The 18,057-nt window shown below is 49.8% G+C and overlaps 1 protein-coding gene across 2 annotated transcripts; it reads left to right on the top strand.

Moving 5' to 3' along the window:
• The first annotated feature begins 858 nt into the window (after positions 1-858).
• CCDC25 (coiled-coil domain containing 25) lies at positions 859-17,995 on the top strand. 2 transcript variants are annotated; one of them, XM_059468234.1, is made up of 9 exons: positions 859-1,033; positions 3,442-3,489; positions 4,056-4,095; positions 6,811-6,862; positions 7,563-7,638; positions 8,693-8,796; positions 12,723-12,925; positions 16,196-16,241; positions 17,779-17,995. In XM_059468234.1, exons 1-9 carry the CDS (start codon positions 1,009-1,011, stop codon positions 17,806-17,808), a joined length of 624 nt encoding a protein of 207 aa, XP_059324217.1. In that variant the 5' UTR covers positions 859-1,008; the 3' UTR covers positions 17,809-17,995. The 2 variants fall into 2 exon arrangements, with proteins under 2 accessions (XP_059324217.1, XP_059324218.1); XM_059468235.1 differs by lacking the exons at positions 8,693-8,796; positions 12,723-12,925; positions 16,196-16,241; positions 17,779-17,995 and adding an exon at positions 8,006-8,136 and having other exon boundaries at positions 862-1,033.
• The last annotated feature ends 62 nt before the right edge of the window (positions 17,996-18,057 follow it).

The raw sequence follows: 18,057 nt of genomic DNA, 5'->3' as shown, positions 1-18,057 counted from the left end.
AGTGGATCTTTCACATTTTATCCACCAAAACTCCAAATAAATTCTTCTTTTTTGCTCTGATATGGCCCAGCTGGAAGGGTTTGGTTCCCTGTTGGTGATCGATCCCTTGCCTGGGATGTTCATTCGGTTCAAATTGTTGAATCCCCCCCCCATTTTCGGGGATAAAAAAAGGAAAAAAAAATGGGGAAGAGAGCGAAAAGGAGGGAGAAGAGGAAAGGGGTGAAGAAAGGAAAGGAAACAAGGAATGAGATGAGAGAAAGGAAAGGGAAAAAGGGGAAAGGGAAGGGGGTGAAAATAGCGGGAAGGAGAAAGAAAAAAGGAAAAGAGAAAGAAAGGAAAAGGGGAAATGGGAAGAGGAAAAGGAAAGGGGAAAAGAGGAGGCAGTGAAGGAAAGAGAGGAAAAAACCAAGGCGAGAAAAAAAAGGAAAGAAAAGGAAAAAACAAGACATCCCCCACGGCACTGCGCATGCGCAGCTCGCTGCCATTCGCGTCTACGGTTGATCTGCGCATGCGCAGTGAGATTTTCCGTACGGTGTCATGGCCGCCCTCGCAGAGGCGGTTCTATTTTCCGTACAGTGTCATGGCCGCTTTGCGCACGCGCAGTTCCATTTTCCGTACGCTATCATGGCCGCCCTCTCACACGCAGATCTATTTTCCGTACAGTGTCATGGCCGTCCGGCGTACGCGCAGTGACGTTTATGGACAGCGTCACGGCCAGTGTACGCATGCGCAGTGAGATTTCCGTACAGTGTCATGGCCGCCCGCACACGCGCAGCTCCCGTTACCGAGCGCTCCATATCTGCTCTGCGCATGCGCATTCTCCGCACGCAGCTCTGACGTCATTACGCGCGGCCCCTTCCCTGCCGGGCCTTCCCTGCGGAGGAGGCGGCGGAGCCCCGGGACGGGCCCGGGAAAAACCGGGATAAAAACGGGATAAAGCGGGAAAACCGGGATAAACCCGGGATAAGCGGGAGCGCCGGGAGCAGCGGGATCAGCGCCGCCGCAGCCATGGTGTTCTACTTCACCTCCAACGGTGAGAGAGGGAATTCCCGGGAATTCTCGGGGAATCCCCGCCCCAATCCCCTTTTCCCGCCAATTCCCGCTGCAATTCCCGCCCTGCTCCACAATTCCCGCCCTTTTCCTGCATCCCCCCCGGAATCCCCGCAATTCCCGGGATTTCTCCTTTCCCCGAGGTTTTCCCACGGGATTTTCCCACGAGTTCCGGAATTCCCGCGGGAAAACAAATCCCGGGGATGTTCCCGCCGGGAATTCCCGGGGAAAACCGGGAATGGCTCCACAAAATCCGGGAATTCTCCTTGAATTCCCAATTTGGGGCCGAATTTCAGGGGCCGGCTTTTCCTGGATTTTCCTGCAATTTTCCAGGACTTTTCCTTCATTTTTCCTGGATTTTTCCTCCATTTTCCAGCCCAATCCGGGACTATTTTCAATTCCCATTTTCCCATGAGGATTTTTTGGGATTTTGGGAATTTTATGATGCAACCATTCCAAAATAAAAGGCAGGAGCAGGGTGGAATTTGGGAATTTTGGGAGGAATTTGGGAATTTGGAGAATTCCAGCCGGAATGTGCCGGAATTCCCAGGCATCCAACCCCACAGGAATTCCCAGATTTCCCTGGAAAAGCCCAGGGAGGGAATTTGGGCTCCCCATAAACCTGGGGAAAAAATTCCCAGGAATCCAGAAATTCTGCTGGATTTTGGGGTTTTTTTTCCTGAGTTTTCCATGGATCCGTTCCTGGATCATTTTCCATGGGGGTTTCTAAGGATCCAATCCCGAGTTTCCAGAGATCCAGTCCCAGGTTTTCCATGGATCTGTTCCCAGGTTCTCATGGTTCCATTCCATTGTTTTCATTGATCCATTCCTGGGTTTTCCATGGATCCAATCCCGGGTTTTTCCCGGGTTTCCCATTAATCCATTCCTGAGTTTCCCATGGATCCATTCCGGGTTTTCCATGGATCCTTTCCTGGGTTTTTCCTGGGTTTTCCATGGGTTCAGTCCTGGGTTTTTCATGGATCCATTCCCAGGTTTCCATGGATCTGTTCCTGAGTTTTCCATGGATCCGTTGCCGGTTTTCCATGGATCCAGTCCAGGTTTTTTTCCCAGTTTTCCCTGGATCCATTCCTGAGTTTTCCATTGATCCATTCCCAGGTTTTCTATGGATCCATTCCTGGGTTTTCGGTGGATCCACTCCAGATTTTCCATTAATCCACTCCCGGGGTTTTCCATGGATCCATTCCCAGGTTTTGCTTAGATCCGTTTCCAGGTTATTCCCAGGTTTTGCTTGGATCCATTCCCAGGTTTTCCTTGGATCCATTCCTCGGTTTCCATTGATCCATTCCCGATTTCCATTGATCCAATCCCAAGATTTTCCATGGATCCATTCCCAGGTTTCCATGGATCCATTTCAGGTTTTCCATGGATCCATTCCTGGTTTTCCATGGGGGTTCCCATGGATCCATTCCCTGGTTTTCCACTGATCCATACCTGGGTTTTCCATTGATCCTTTCCTGATTTCCATTAATCCATTCCTGAGTTTTCCATGGATCCATTCCCGGTTTTTTCCCAGGTTTCCATGGATCCATTCCGGGTTTTGCATCAATCCAATCCCAGTTTCCCATGGATCCATCCCGGGTTTTCCATGGAACCATTCTGGAGTTTTTCCCCAGGTTTCCGTGGATCCATTCCTGGGTTCTCCATGGATCCAGTCCCAGGTTTTCCATGGATGTATTCCTGGGTTTTCCCTGGGTTTTCCATGGATCCATTCCCAGGTTTTCCATGGATCCAATCCCAGATTTCCCATGGGTCCATTCCCAGGTTTCCACACATCCATTCTGGGTTTTTCATGGATCCATTCCTGGGGTTCTCCATGGATCTGTTCCTGATTTTTCCATGGATACATTCCATAGTTTTCATTGATCCACTCCCGGGTTTTCCATTAATCCATTCCCGTGTTTTCTATGGATCCATTCCCAGGTTTTCCATGGATCCAATCCCGGATTTCCCATGGGTCCATTCCCAGGTTTCCACACATCCATTCTGGGTTTTTTGTGGATCCATTCCTGGGGTTCTCCATAGATCAGTTCCTGAGTTTTCCATGGATCCATTCCATAGTTTTCATTGATCCACTGCCGGGTTTTCCATTAATCCATTCCCGTGTTTTCTATGGATCCATTCCTGGCTTTTCCACGGATCCATTCCCAGGTTTCTCCCAGGTTTTTCCCAAGTTTTCCATGGATCCATTCCAGTTTTTATTGACCTATTTGTGGGTTTTCCATGGATCCATTCCCAGGCGTTTTCCATTGATCCCTTCCGGGTTCCCCATGGATCCATTCCCATTTTTCATTAATCCATTCCCGGGGTTTCCCCGGATTTCCCATGGATCCATTCCCCGTTTTCATGAATCCATTCCTGGTTTTCCCGCAGCCGCTGCCGCCGTCTACACCATCTACATGGGCAAGGACAAGTACGAGAGTGAGTGACCCGCCGGGAATTCTGGGAATTTTTGGGAATTTTGGGAATTCTGGGGATTGTTTTTTGAGTTTTGGAAATTCTCTGGGAAGTTTTTGAGTTTTTGGGGGGAAATTTTGAGAATCGCAGGAATTAATTTGGGATTTTTTGGAGGACTTTGTGGATCATTTTGGGAATTTCAGGAATTGTTTTGGGGAATTATTTCAGGAGTTTTTGGGGGAATTTCGAGGTCTATTTTCAGAATTTCAGGGATTTTTTGGGGGGGGAATTTTGTGGCTGGTTTTGGGGTGGGAATCCTGGGATTTGGAGTGGGAATCCCAGGATTTGGGATCTGAATTCTGGGATTTTGGGATGGGAGTCCTGGGACTTGGGGTGGGAATTCCTGGATTTAGGGTGGGATTTTCAGGCTGGATTTGGGGTTACAGTTCTGGGATTTGTGGCAGGATTTGGGGCTGGAATCTGGGAATTTAGGGCTGGATTTGGGGCAGGGGTCCTGGATTTGGGACTTGAATCCTGGGATTTGGGTTGGAATCCCGGATTTGGGGCTGACCCCGTTCCCGTTCCCGCAGACGAGGACCTGATCAAGTACGGGTGGCCCGAGGACGTCTGGTGAGCGCCGGGATCCGGAATTCCACCCGGAAATCGGGAATGGGGATCTGGGGGGGAGAGGGGCTGGCGGTGGGGGGATCAGGGGTCCTGGATTCCCATGGATCCCGTTTGTTCCCATGGATCCTGTTTGTTCCATTAGATTCCAATTGTTTCCCTGGATCCTGGATTCCCTTGGATCCCATTTCTTCCCATGGATCCCAATTGTTTTTCTGGATCCCATTTGGGTCCTGTTTGTTTCCCCGATCCCACTGGATTCCCCTGGATCCCATTTTTCCTTGATTCCTTTTGTTTCCTGAATCCTTTTTGTTCCCCTTGATCCCATTTGTTCCCTTGGATCCCATTTCCCCGGATCCCATTTTTCCCCCTGGATCTCATTTTCCCCTTGATCCTGTTTGTTCCCTGGGTCCCATTTGCTTCCCTGATCCCATTTGGATCCTGTTTGTTTTCCCAGATCCCATTTTTCCCCTGGATCCTGTTTCCCCCTTGATCCCCCTTGTTCCTCTGATCCCATTTGGATCCCACTTGTCACCTGGATCCCATTGGATTTCCCTGGATCCTGTTTGTCCCCTAGATCCCATTCGTTTCCCTGATCCCATTTGTCCCCTGGATCCTTTTTGTTCCTCTGATCCTGTTTGTTCCTTTGGATCTCGCTTGTTCCCCTGGATCCCATTGGATTCCCCTGGATCCTGTTTGTTTCCTTGGTCCTGTTTGGGTCCCATTTTTCCCTGGATCCTGTTTCTCCCTGATCCCATTTGGATCCCATTTGTTCCCCTGGATCCCATTTTCCCCTGATGCCATTTGGATCCCATTTTTCCCTGGATTCTGTTTTTTCCCTGGATCCCACAGGGTTTCCCTGGATCACGTTTGTCCCCTGGATCCCATTTGTTTCCCTGATCCCATTTGGATCCTGTTTGTTCCTGTGGATCCCATTTCCCCCTGGATCCCCTTTGTTCCTCTGATCCCATCTGGATCCCATTGGATTTCCCTGGATCCCATTGCCCCTGGATCCCATTTTTCCCTGATCCCATTTGGATCCCATTTCCCCCGGATCCTGTTTGTTTCCCTGGATCCCATTTGTGTTCCCATTTCTTCTCATGGATCCCATTTGGGTCCCAGCTGTTCCCCTGGATCCCATTTGCTTCCCTGATCCCATTTGGATCCTGTTTGTTTTCCCAAATCCCATTTGTTCCCCTGGATCCCGTTTTGTCCCCTGGGTCCCATTTGGATCCCATTGGATTCCCCTGGATCCCATTTGTTCCCCTGGATCCCGTTTCCACCTGGATCCCCTTTGTTCCTCTGATCCCATCTGGATCCCATTGGATTTCCCTGGATCCCGTTTGTTTCCCTGATCCCATTTGGATCCCATTTCCCCCACATTCCCCCCAGATCCTGTTTGTTTCCTGGATCCCATTTGTGTTCCCATTTCTTCCCATGGATCCCATTTGGGTCCCAGCTGTTCCCCTGGATCCCATTTGCTTCCCTGATCCCATTTGGATCCCATTGGATTCCCCTGGATCCCATTTGTTTTCCCTGATCCCGTTTTTCCCCTGGATCCCATTTTTCCCTCATCCCATTTGTCCCCTGGATCCTTTTTGTTCCTCTGATCCCGTTTGTTCCCTGGATCCCATTTGGATCCCGGTTGTTCCCCTGGATCCCATTTGTTTCCTTGGTCCTGTTTGGATCCCATTGGATTTCCCTGGATCCCATTTTCCCCTGATCCTGTTTGCATCCTGTTTATTTTCCCAAATCCCATTTGTTTCCCTGATCCCATTTGGATCCCATTTTCCCTGGATCCTGTTTGTCCCCCTGCATCCCATTGGATTTCCCTGGATCCCATTTGTTCCCCTGGATCCCATTTCCCCCTGATCCTCTCTGTTCCCCGGATCCCGTTTGTTTCCCTGATCCTGTTTGGATCCCGTTTGTCCCTGTTCCCATTTCCCCCTGGATCCCGTTTGTTTCCCCAATCCCATTTGCACCTCATTTTTCCCTGGATCCTGTTTGTTCCCATGGATCCCATTGGGATCCCGTTTGTTCCCCTGGATCCCATTTTCCCCTGATCCTGTTTGGATCCTGTTTGTTTTCCCAAATCCCATTTGTTTCCCTGATCCCGTTTGTTCCCCTGGATCCCATTTTCCCCTGATCCTGTTTGGATCCTGTTTGTTTTCCCAAATCCCATTTGTTTCCCTGATCCCATTTGTTCCCCTGGATCCCATTTCTTCCCATTTGGGTCCCATTTGTTCCCCTGCATCCCAATGGATTTCCCCAGATCCCATATGTTCTACGGATCCTGTTTGTTTTCCCAAATCCCATTGGTTTCCCTGGATCCCATCTTTTTCCCTGGATCCTGTTTGTTGCCCTTGATCCCATTTGCTCCCCTGGATCCCATTGGATTTCCCCTGGATCCCATTTCCCCCTTGACTCCATTTGTTCCCCTGATCCCGTTTTTCCCCTGGATCCTACTTCATTCCCAACTTTTCTCCCATTTTCCCCAGTCCCCCACGTCCTCTCCTCGGGATTCCCAGGAATTCTCCCCCCAAGGCCCCGTTCCCTGTGGGGATGATCCTGGATTCCCATGGATTTGGGATCGGGAATTCCCAGGGCTGGCTCCGGGCTGGAATTCCCAGAATTGCCGGCTCAGAATTCCCAGGCTGGCTCTGGGTTGCAATTCCCAGAATTCCCGGAATTCCTGGATCAGTTTTCCTGCTGTTCCCGCAGGTTCCATGTGGATAAACTCTCCTCAGCCCACGTCTACCTGCGGCTGCACCAGGTAATTCCAGGGAGAACCTTGGGAAAACCTGGGGGAAACCTCGGGGAAACCTCAGGAAAAACTTGGGAAAAATCTCAGGAAAAACTCGGGGAAACCTTGTGAAAAACAACGGGAAAACCTTGGGATAACTTTGCAAAAACCTTGGGAAAATCAGGATATCCTCTGGGAAACCACAGGATAAACCTTGGAAAAGCCGTGGGAAAACATTGGGGAAACCTCGGGAAAAACTTGGGAAAAATCTCGGGAAAACCTGGATGTCCCCTAGGAAACCACGGGAAAAACAGTGGGAAAAACTCAGGAAAAATACAGAATAGACTCAGGGAAAATCTCGGGAAAAACCTTGGGAAAAACCTCAGGAAAATCAGGGAAAAATCCTGCAAGAAGAGGGATTACCCCCAAGGAAAACTTGGGAAAAACCTTTGGAAAAACGGGGATATTCCTCGTGAAACCTTGGGAAAAATGGGAAAAATCTCGGGAAAAGTTGGATATACCCTGGAAAACCACACAAAAAGCCAGGATGTCCCAGGGGAAACCTCGGGAAAAACCTTGGGAAAATCAGGAAAACTCTTGGGAAAATTGGGATATTTCTTGGGAAACCTTGGGAAAAGTTAGGATATTTTGTGGAAACCTGGGGTAAAGGGGATGTAAAAATGGGATTTTTGGAAATTTGGGATTTTTGGAATTTGGGAATTCCCTGCAGGGCCAGACCATGGACGACATCCCCAAGGAGGTGCTGAGCGACTGCGCCCACCTGGTGAAGGCCAACAGCATCCAAGGTACCCGGGGGAAAAATGGGGAAAAATGGGAGAAAAATGGGAAATCCCAGGAAAAAAAACCCCCATGAAATCCTGGGAAAAACATTGGGAAATCCCAGAAAAAACCTCAGGAAATCCTGAGAAATCCACTGGGAAATTCCAGAAAACCCCAGAAAATCTTGGGATAACCCCGGAAAATCCAGGCAAAACCCTGGGAAATCCCAGGAAATCCTGGGAAAACTCCAGGAAAACCTGAACTTTCTCTGGTTGTTTTTCCCCATTTTTTTTTCCATTTTTGCCTTTTTTCACCCATTTCCTGCAAGCTGCAAGCTGATCCCGTTTTTAGCTGTTTTAATCCCATTTTTGCCTGTTTTTGCCCCATTTCCAGGCTGCAAGCTGAGCTCGGTGACCGTGGTTTACCCCATTTTTGATAATTTTTCCCATTTTTGCCCCATTTCCAGGCTGCAAGCTGAGCTCGGTGACCGTGGTTTACCCCATTTTTGATAATTTTTCCCATTTTCGCCCCATTTTCAGGCTGCAAGCTGAGCTCAGAGACAGTGCTTTACCCCATTTTATCCATTTTTTTCCCATTTTCCCCTGTTTTCCCCCCGTTTCCAGGCTGCAAGCTGAGTTCAGTGACCGTGGTTTATCCGTTTTTATCCATTTTTGCCCATTTTCCCCCATTTTCACCCCGTTTCCCGCAGGCTGCAAACTGAGCTCAGTAACCATGGTTTATTCATTTTTATCCATTTTTATCCTGTTTTTTCCCATTTCCCCCCGTTTTTGCCCCGTTTTTAGGCTGCAAGCTGAGCTCGATGATGGTGGTTACCCCATTTTATCCCATTTAATGCCATTTTTGCCCATTTTCCCGTTTTTCCCCCATTTCCCACAGGCTGCAAGCTGAGCTCGGTGACCGTGGTTTATCCGATTTTATCCATCTTTTTACTGGTTTTGCCCTTTTTCGCCCCGTTTCGTTTCCAGGCTGCAAGCTTAGCTCGGTGACGGTGGTTTGCCCCACTTTTAACTGTTTTATCCTGTTTTTGCCCTTTTTTGCCCGTTTTCACCCCGTTTCCAGGCTGCAAGCTGAGCTCGGTGACCGTGGTTTACACGCCCTGGAGCAACCTGCGCAAAACGCCCGACATGGACGTGGGGCAGATCGGCTTCCACCGCAGCAAGGACGTGAGTGAGATGGGATAAATCCGGGAATTTGGGATTTTGGGAACTTGGGAATTTGGGAATGGGGCAGATCGGCTTCCACCGCAGCAAGGACGTGAGTGAGGGGGTAAATCTGGGAATTTGGGATTGGGAATGTGGGAATGGGGTCAGATCGGCTTCCACCGCAGCAAGGACGTGAGTGAGATGGGATAAATCCGGGAATTTGGGATTGGGAATTTGGGAATGGGGTCAGATCGGCTTCTAACACAGCAAGGACGTGAGTGAGATGGGATAAATCCGGGAATTTGGGAATTTGGGAATTTGGGAATGGGATCAGATCAGCTTCCACCGCAGCAAGGACGTGAGTGAGGGGATAAATCCGGGAATTTGGGAATGGGATCAGATCGGCTTCCACCGCAGCAAGGACGTGAGTGAGGGGATAAATCTGGGAATTTGGGATTGGGAATTTGGGAATTTGGGAATGGGGTCAGATCAGCTTCCACCGCAGCAAGGACGTGAGATGGGATAAATCCGGGAATTTGGGATTGGGAATTTGGGAATGGGGTCAGATCGGCTTCCACCGCAGCAAGGACGTGAGTGAGACGGGAATGGGAATGGGAAAATGGGAATAAATCTGGGAATGTGGGAATGGGATCAGGTCGGCTTCCACCGCAGCAAGGACGTGAGTGAGGGGATAAATCCGGGAATTTGGGATTGGGAATTTGGGAATGGGGTCAGATCGGCTTCCACCACAGCAAGGACGTGAGTGAGATGGGATAAATCTGGGAATTTGGGATTGGGAACTTGGGAATGGGATCAGATCAGCTTCCACCGCAGCAAGGACGTGAGGGAGATGGGAATAATCTGGGAATAAATCTAGGAATTTGGGAATAAATCTGGGAATGTGGGAATGGGATCAGATCAGCTTCCACTGCAGCAAAGACGTGAGTGGGATGGGATAAATATGTGAATAAATCTGGGAATGAATATGGGAATTTGGGAATGGGATCAGATCAGCTTCCACCGCAGCAAGGACGTGAGTGAGGGAATGGGAATAATCTGGGAATAAATTTGGGAATGGGAACAGATCAGCTTCCACTGCAGCAACGACATGAGTGAGGGAATGGATAAATCTGGGAATAATCTGGGAATTTGGGAATGGGAATGGGAACAGATCGGCTTCCACCGCAGCAAGGACGTGAGCGAGGGGGATGGATAATATGGGAATAATCTGGGAATGTGGGAATAATCTGGGAATTTGGGAATGGGATCAGATCGGCTTCCACCACAGCAAGAATGTAAGGGATAGGAATGTGGGAATGGGAGTGTGGGAATAAATCTGGGAATGTGGGAATTTGGGAGTAAATCTGGGAATTTGGGAATGGGAACAGATCGACTTCCACCGCAGCAAGGACGTGAGTGAGAGAGGGGAATGGAAAATGTGGGGATAAATCTGGGAATGTGGGAATGGGAACTGGGAATGTGGGACGGGATTGGGAAAATGGGAATGGGGATAGGAATGGGAATGGGAAGAGATCGGCTTCCACCACAGCAAGGACATGAGTGAGGGAATAAATCTGGGAATTTGGGAATGGATATGGGAGTGGGAACAGATCAGCTTCCACCCCAGCAAGGATGTGAGTGATGGGATAAATCTGGGAATAAATCTGGGAATTTGGGAATAAATCTGGGGATTGGGAATGGGAACAGATCGGGTTCCACCACAGCAAGGATGTGAGTGGGGGAATGGGAATAATTTGGGAATATGGGAATGGGATCAGATTGGCTTCCACTGCAGCAAGGATGTGAGTGAGAGAGGGGAATAAATCTGGGAGTTTGGGAATGAATCTGGGAATGGGAATGTGGGAATGGGATCAGATCAGCTTCCACCGGCACAAGGACATGAGACAGACACGGGAAATCTGGGAATTTGGGAATGGGAACAGATCGGCTTCTACTGCAACAGGGACGCGAGTGAGGGGCGGGAATGGGAATAAAAATCTGGGAATGTGCAAATGGGAATGGGAACACGTAGGCTTCCACCAGCACAAGGACGTGAGAGATGGGAATAAATCTGGGGATAAATCTGGGAATTTCGGAATGAATCTGGGAATTTGAGAACGTGGGAATGGGACCAGTGAGAATGGGGGAATGGGAGTGGGAGCAATGGGAAAAGCAGGGATTGGGAATGGGATCAGATTGGCTTCCACCAGCACAAGGACATGAGAGACACAGGAATGGATATGGGAATAAATCTGGGAATGTGGAATGGGAACAGTGGGAATTGGAAGTGGGAATGGGAGTGGGAACAGATCAGCTTCCACCAATTTATTCCCATTCCCATGTCCCTCACCTCCTTGTGGTGAGGGACATGGGAATGGGAATAAATGTGGGAATTTGGGAACAAAGGAATGTGGGAGTGGGAATGAGAATGAGAATGTGGGAATGGGAACAGCGGGAATTGGGAATGGGGAACCTCGGGAATCAATTTGGGAATAGGAACCTCAGGAATTTGGGAATGGTCATTGGGAATCTGGCAATGGAAACAATGGGAGCAGCGGGAACTGGGAATGGGAACAACAGGAATGTGGAAATGGAAACATGGGAATGGGAACAGTGGGAATGGGAACAATGGAAACAGTGGGAATGTGGGAATGATCATTTGGAATCTGGGAATGGGAACCTCGGGAATCCAGGAATGGGAACACCAGGAACATTCTGCATTCCCAATTTCCCCCACAATTCCCAACACAAACCAGGACTGGGACGTTTTTCCCATTGGGAATATTCCACATTCCCGGTTTCCCCACAATTCCCGCCATCGCCAGCAGAGAGCAGCACCGGGACGCATCTCCCGTTGGGAACAGCCCCAATTCCCCATTAAATTCCTGCTTTAATTCCCAGTTCAATTCCCGGTTTAACTCTTGGTTTAATTCCTGTTTCCCAGGTGTGGTCCATGATGGTGGAGCAGTGCAATCCCAATTCCCACTTTAATCCTGATTTAATCCCGGTTTAACCCCGGTTCAATCCCAGGTGCGCTCGGTGACGCTGGAGCGGCAGGCAGCAGAGCAGCGCGCTCTCAGTTCCCAGTTTAACTTCTGTTAATCCGGGTTTAACCCCCAGTTTAGTCCCCAGTTTGACCCCAGTTCAATCCCAGTTTAAATCCCGGTGTGACCCGGGTTTAATCCCGGTCTAAGCCCCGTTCAATCCCAGGTGCGCTCGGTGACAGCGGAGCTGTGCAGGGCGGAGCAGTGCAGTCCTGTTAGTCCCTGCTTAATCCCTGGTTTCATTCCCAGTTTAACCCCGGTTTAATCCCAGTTTAAGCCTGGTCTAAGCCCAGGCTAAACCCTTGTCCCAGGTGCATTCAGTGACGGTGGAGCGCTGCGGGGCGGAGCAGCAAAGTCCTGTTAACCCCTGGTTCAATCCCAGTTTAACCCCGGTTCAATCCCAGTTCAATCCCAGTGTAACCCCGGTTCAGTCCCAGTTCAATCCCAGTTTAAACCCCGGTCTAACCCCGGTCTAACCCCGATTCCAGGTGCGCTCGGTGACGGTGGAGCGTCGCTGGGCGGAGCAGCGCACCCCCATCACACCCTGGTTCAATCCCCGGTTTCATTCCCAGTTTGACCCCGGTTCAATCCCAGTTTAACTCCGGTTCAATCCCCAGTTTAACCCCTGTTCAATCCCAGTTTAAGCCCCAGTTTAACCCTGGTCTAACCCCGATTCCAGGTCCGTTTGGTGACAGTGGAGCAGCGCGGGGCGGAGCAGCGCACTCCCATTAAACCCGGGTTTAATCCCTGGTTTCATTCTCAGTTTAACCCCGGTTCAATCCTTGATTTAACCCCAGTTCAATCCTGGTTCAATCCCAGGTTAACCCCAGTTTAAGCCCTGGTTTAAGCCCAGTTCAATCCCAGTTCAATCCCAGTTTAAGCCCAGTCTAACCCCGATTCCAGGTGCGTTCTGTGACGGTGGAGCGGCGCGGGGCGGAGCAGCTGCGGCGGCTGGAGCGGACGCGCGTGGAGCGCTTCCCGGACCTGGCGGCCGAGCGGGAATGCCGGGACCGGGAGGAGCGGGGGCGGCGCCGCATGGAGCTGCAGGAGCAGCGGCGGGAGCAGCGCGAGGAGCAGCGCCGGAAAAAGGAGATGGAGGAGCTCAGGTGGGAATTCCGGGAATGCTGGGAGTGCCAGGAGTGGTGGGAATGTCTGGTGGGAATTCCCTGAATGTTTGGTGGGAATGTTTGTTGGGAATGTTTGGTGACGGCGCCCGATGGAGCTGCAGGAGCAGCGCCAGGAGCAGCGCGAGGAGCAGCGCCGGAAAAAGGAGATGGAGGAGCTCAGGTGGGAATTCCGGGAATGCTGGAGATATTGGGAATGGTTATTGGGAATTCCGGAAATGTCTGGTGTGAATGTTGGGAATGTTTGGTGGGAATGTTTGTTGGGAATGTTTGGTGACGGCGCCGCATGGAGCTGCAGGAGCAGCGCCAGAAAAAGGAGATGGAGGAGCTCAGGTGGGAATGAATGCTGGAATTCTGGGAATGCCAGGAGTGGTGGGAATGTCTGGTGAGGACGTTGGGAACGTCTGGTCAGAATGTTGGGAATGTTTATTGGGAATGCAGCGCCGGATGGAGCTGCAGGAGCAGCGGCGGGAGCAGCGCGAGGAGCAGCGCTGGAAAAAGGAGATGGAGGAGCTCAGGTGGGAATTCCAGGAATTCTGGGAATGCTGGAAATACTGGGAATGGTTGTTGGGAATTCTGGGAATGTTTGACAGCTGTGTTTGGTCAGAATGTGTGTTGGGAATGTTGGGAATGTTTGGTGGCGGTGGCACATGGAGCTGCAGGAGCAGCGGGAGGAGCAGCGCCGGAAAAAGGAGATGGAGGAGCTCAGGTGGGAATTCCGGGAATGCTGGGAGTGCCAGGAGTGGTGGGAATGTCTGGTGGGAATTCCCTGAATGTTTGGTGTGAATGTTGGGAATGTTTGGTGGGAATGTTTGTTGGGAATGTTTGGTGACGGCGCCCGATGGAGCTGCAGGAGCAGCGCCGGGAAAAGGAGATGGAGGAGCTCAGGTGGGAATTCCGGGAATGCTGGAGATATTGGGAATGGTTATTGGGAATTCTGGAAATGTCTGGTGTGAATGTTGGGAATGTTTGTTTGGAATGTTTGGTGACGGCGCCGCATGGAGCTGCAGGAGCAGCGCCGGGAGCAGCGCGAGGAGCAGGGCCAGAAAAAGGAGATGGAGGAGCTCAGGTGGGAATTCTGGGAATGCTGGAGATATTGGGAATGGTTATTGGGAATTCCGGAAATGTCTGGTGTGAATGTTGGGAATGTTTGGTGGCGGTGCCACATGGAGCTGCAGCAGCAGCGCAAGGAACAGCTCCGGAAAAAGGAGATGGAGGAGCTCAGGTGAGAATTCCCGGAATTCTGGAAATGCCAGGAGTGCTGGGAACGTTTGTTGGGAATGTTGGCAGTGCTTGGTGGGAATGTCTGGTGGGAATGTTTGGTGGCAACGCTGGGAATGTGCAGTAGAAGTGTTTATTGGGAGTGTCCGGTGGGCATGTTTGGTGGGAATTCCAGGAATGTTTGGTGGGAATGTTTGGTGGCAACATTGGGAATGTTCGCTGGGAATGTTAGGAATGTTTGGTGGGAACGTTGGGAATGTTTGGTGGCAATGTTTGGTGGCAATGTTGGGAATGCCAGGAACGTCTGGTGGGAATGTTGGGGAGGTTTGGTGACAGTGTTGGGAATGTTTGGTGGGAGTGCTGGGAATGTTTGGTGGGAATGTTTGGTGGTGGCACCGCACAGAGCTGCAGGAACAGCTCCGGGAAAAGGAGATGGAGGAGCTCAGGTGGGAATTCCCGGAATTCTGGGAGTACCAGGAGTGGTGGGAACATTTATTGGAAATGTTTGGTGGGAATTTCGGCAATATGTGGTGGGAATGTTTGGTAAGAATGCCAGGAATGTTTGGTGGGAATATGGGGAATGTGTCGTGGAAATTCCCTGAATGTTTCACAGCAATGTTGGGAATGTTTGCAGGGAGTGTTTGGTGGGAGTTCTGAGAATATTGGGAATTCCAGGAATGCTTGGTGGGAATGTTTGGTGGGAATGTTTGGTGATAATTCCAGGAATGTCTGGTGGGAATATTGGGAATGTTTGGTGACAATGTTGAGAATCTTTGGTGGGAATCTGGGAAGGTTTGGTGGGAATTCCAAGAATATTTGTTGGCAAATCTGGGAATGCTTGGCGAGAATTCCAGGAATGTTTGGTGACAATGTTGAGAATGTCTGGTGGGAATGTTGGCAGTGTTTGGTGGGAATGTCGAGTGAGAACGTTGGGAATGTTTGGTGGCAATTCCAGGAACGTTTGGTGGGAATTCCCAGAATATTTGCTGGGAGCATTGGGAATGTTTACTGGGTATGTTTGTTGGGAACGCCAGGAATGTCTGGTGGGAATGTTGAGAGTATTTGGTGGGAAATGTCTGGTGGGAATTCCAGGAATGTTTGGTGGGAATGGTGGGAATGTTTGGTGGGAATTCCAGGAAGGTTTATTTGAAATATTTCCTGGGAATGTTGGGTGAGAATTCTGGGAATATCAGGAATTCCAGGAATGTCTGGGGGAATGTTTGGTGGAAATATTGGAAATGTTTGGTTGGAGTGCCAGGAATGTTTAGTGGGAATTCCCAGAATATTTCTGGGGAAATCTGGGAACGTTTGATACCAATGTTTAGTGGGAATGCCAGGAACGTTTGGTGGGAATTCCGGGATCAGAGCTCCTGGGGGTTTTCCAAGGAGAATCCCGGCTTCAGTCCTGGAGTGGGGACTGGGAATGCTGGGGGAGAGAGCCCGGAACTGCCTCTGGAATCACCTCTGGAACTGCCCCAGTTTCCTATGGAATTCCCTTTGGAATTGCTCTAATTCCTTTTGGAATTCCCTCTGGAATTCCCTCAGATGCCTCTGGAATTGCCTCTGGACTACCTTTGGAATTGCCTTTGGAATTGCCTTTGGAATTGCTGTGGAATTTTCTCTGGAATTCCCTTTAGAGGTGCCCCAGTTGCCTCTGGAATCCTCTCTGGAATTCTCTCTGGAATTGCACAAGGGATTTGGGATTCCCAGGATTCCCTTGGGAGCTTCCCTGAGCTCCACAAAATCTGGGATTGAAGGAAATCCGGGAATTTCCTGGGATCCAGGCTGGGAAATGAGGGATTGGGAATTTCCCAGGATCCAGGCTCAAAAATCTGGGATTGGGATCCCAAATCCAGGAATTTCCAGCTGGGAGGTCCCGGAGAAGAACCTCAGGAAAAAGGAATTGCGGGATAATCGATGAGGGGGTGGAATTCCAGAGGGAAAACCCTTGGGAATTCTGAGATGCACTCTCCGTTTTTCTGTGGGAATTCCCTCGGAATTCCGGGATGATTGTGGGAATTGTCCCTGCAGGAGCTACTCGTCCCTGATGAAGGCCGAGAACATGTCCTCCAACCAGGTGAGCAGGGAGCCCCCGGAATTCCGGGAATTCCTCGGGAAAGGGGCAGGGAAACCAGGAATAATGGGGAGAATGGGAAATATGGAAATAATGGGAATGGGGTTGGGAATGGGAATGATGGAAAAAATGGAATAAGTGGGATTGGGAATAATTGGAATGGAATGATGGGAATGGGATTGGAATGGGAATAATGGGATTTGGAGTAATGGGAGTGGGATTGGGAATAATGGGATTAATGGGAAGAACAGGAATGGGAATGATGGGGATACTGGGAATGGTAGCAATGGGATTGGGAATGATGGGATTAATGGGATTGGGAATAATGAGATAAATGGGAATGGGATTGGGACTGGGAATGGGAATGGGAATAATGAGATTTGGAATAGTGGGAATGATGGGAATGGGATGGGAATAATGGGAGGGATGGGAATAATGGGAATGATGGGAATGGGACTGGAATGGGATTGGAATGGGAATGGGAATAATGAGATTGGGAATAATGGGAATGTGATTTGAATAATGGGAATAATGGGATAAATGGGATTGGGAATAATTGGAATGGGAATTATGGCAATTAGGCGATTCATAGGAATGGGATAAATGGGATTGGGGGTAATGGGAATGGGAAAAATGGGAATAATGGGATTGTGAAGAATGGGAATGATGGGATTAATGGGAATGGGAATAGTGGGGGAAATGGGATTGGGAATAATTGGAATAATGAGAATGGGATTGGGAATAATGGGAATGGGGTGGGAATGGGATTGGGAATAGTGAGAATAATGGGGATGGGAATAATGGGAATGGGATTAGGATTGGGAATAATGAGAATGATTGGAGAAATGGGATTGGAAATGGGATGGGAATAACAGGATTGGGAATGATGGGATTGGGAATGAGATGGGAATAGGAGGAATAATGGGGATGGGAGTGGGAATAATGGGAAATATCGGAATCATGGAGATGGGACTGGGAATGGGGATGGGAATGATGGAAATAATGGGATTGGGAATAATGGGATTCAGAATAATGGGAAGAATGGGAATTATAGGAATAATGGGATTAGGAATAAGGGGAAGAATGGGAATTATGGGAATAATGGGATTGGGAATACTGGGAATAATGGGAATGGGATTGGGAATGGTGGGATTGAGAATAGTGAGAATGGGAATGATGAGAATTCCCAGAGCTCCAGACCCCAAAATGTCCCCATGGGAATTCCCCCATTCCCAATTCCCATTCCCAAATCCCACATTCCCCCATTCCCAATTCTCATTCCCAAATTCCCACATTCCCAAACTCCCAATCCTGTTCACACATTCCCAATTCCCAGTTCCCAGTTCCCAATTCGCAGTTCCCAATTCCCAGTTCCCACATTCCCAATTCTCCCATTCTGAATTCCCCAATTCCCAAATTCCCCAATCCCACATTCCCGTTCCCAAATTCCCCATTCCTATTCCTCCATCCCCCCATTCCCAGTTCCCAAAAATCCCAAATTCCCACATTCCCAATTCCCAAATTCCCTCTCTCCCCGCAGGACGGGAACGACTCCGACGATTTCATGTGAGGATCCCTCCGGCCCCGGGAGGATCCTTCCGGAATTCCCAGGAAAATGGAAATTCCCAGGAAAATGGAAATTCCCGGGAACAGGAACTCAGGCTCCGGCCCCTCGGGGACCTCGGGAGCGCTCCCGGACTTTGGGGGGAATTCCCAGGAATGTCGGAGCCAACAAAGGAACAAAGGCTGGGATCGGCCGGGGCCGCCTCTGGAATTCTTCAGATTTGGGGAAATTGGGAAAAAATATGGGGAAAACTGG

This window comes from Ammospiza nelsoni, chromosome 3, assembly GCF_027579445.1.
Source record: "Ammospiza nelsoni isolate bAmmNel1 chromosome 3, bAmmNel1.pri, whole genome shotgun sequence".
Classification (NCBI taxonomy): domain Eukaryota; kingdom Metazoa; phylum Chordata; class Aves; order Passeriformes; family Passerellidae; genus Ammospiza; species Ammospiza nelsoni.
The sequence above is the reverse complement of the archived record's forward strand: the minus strand, read 5'-3'. Positions and strand labels throughout refer to the sequence as shown.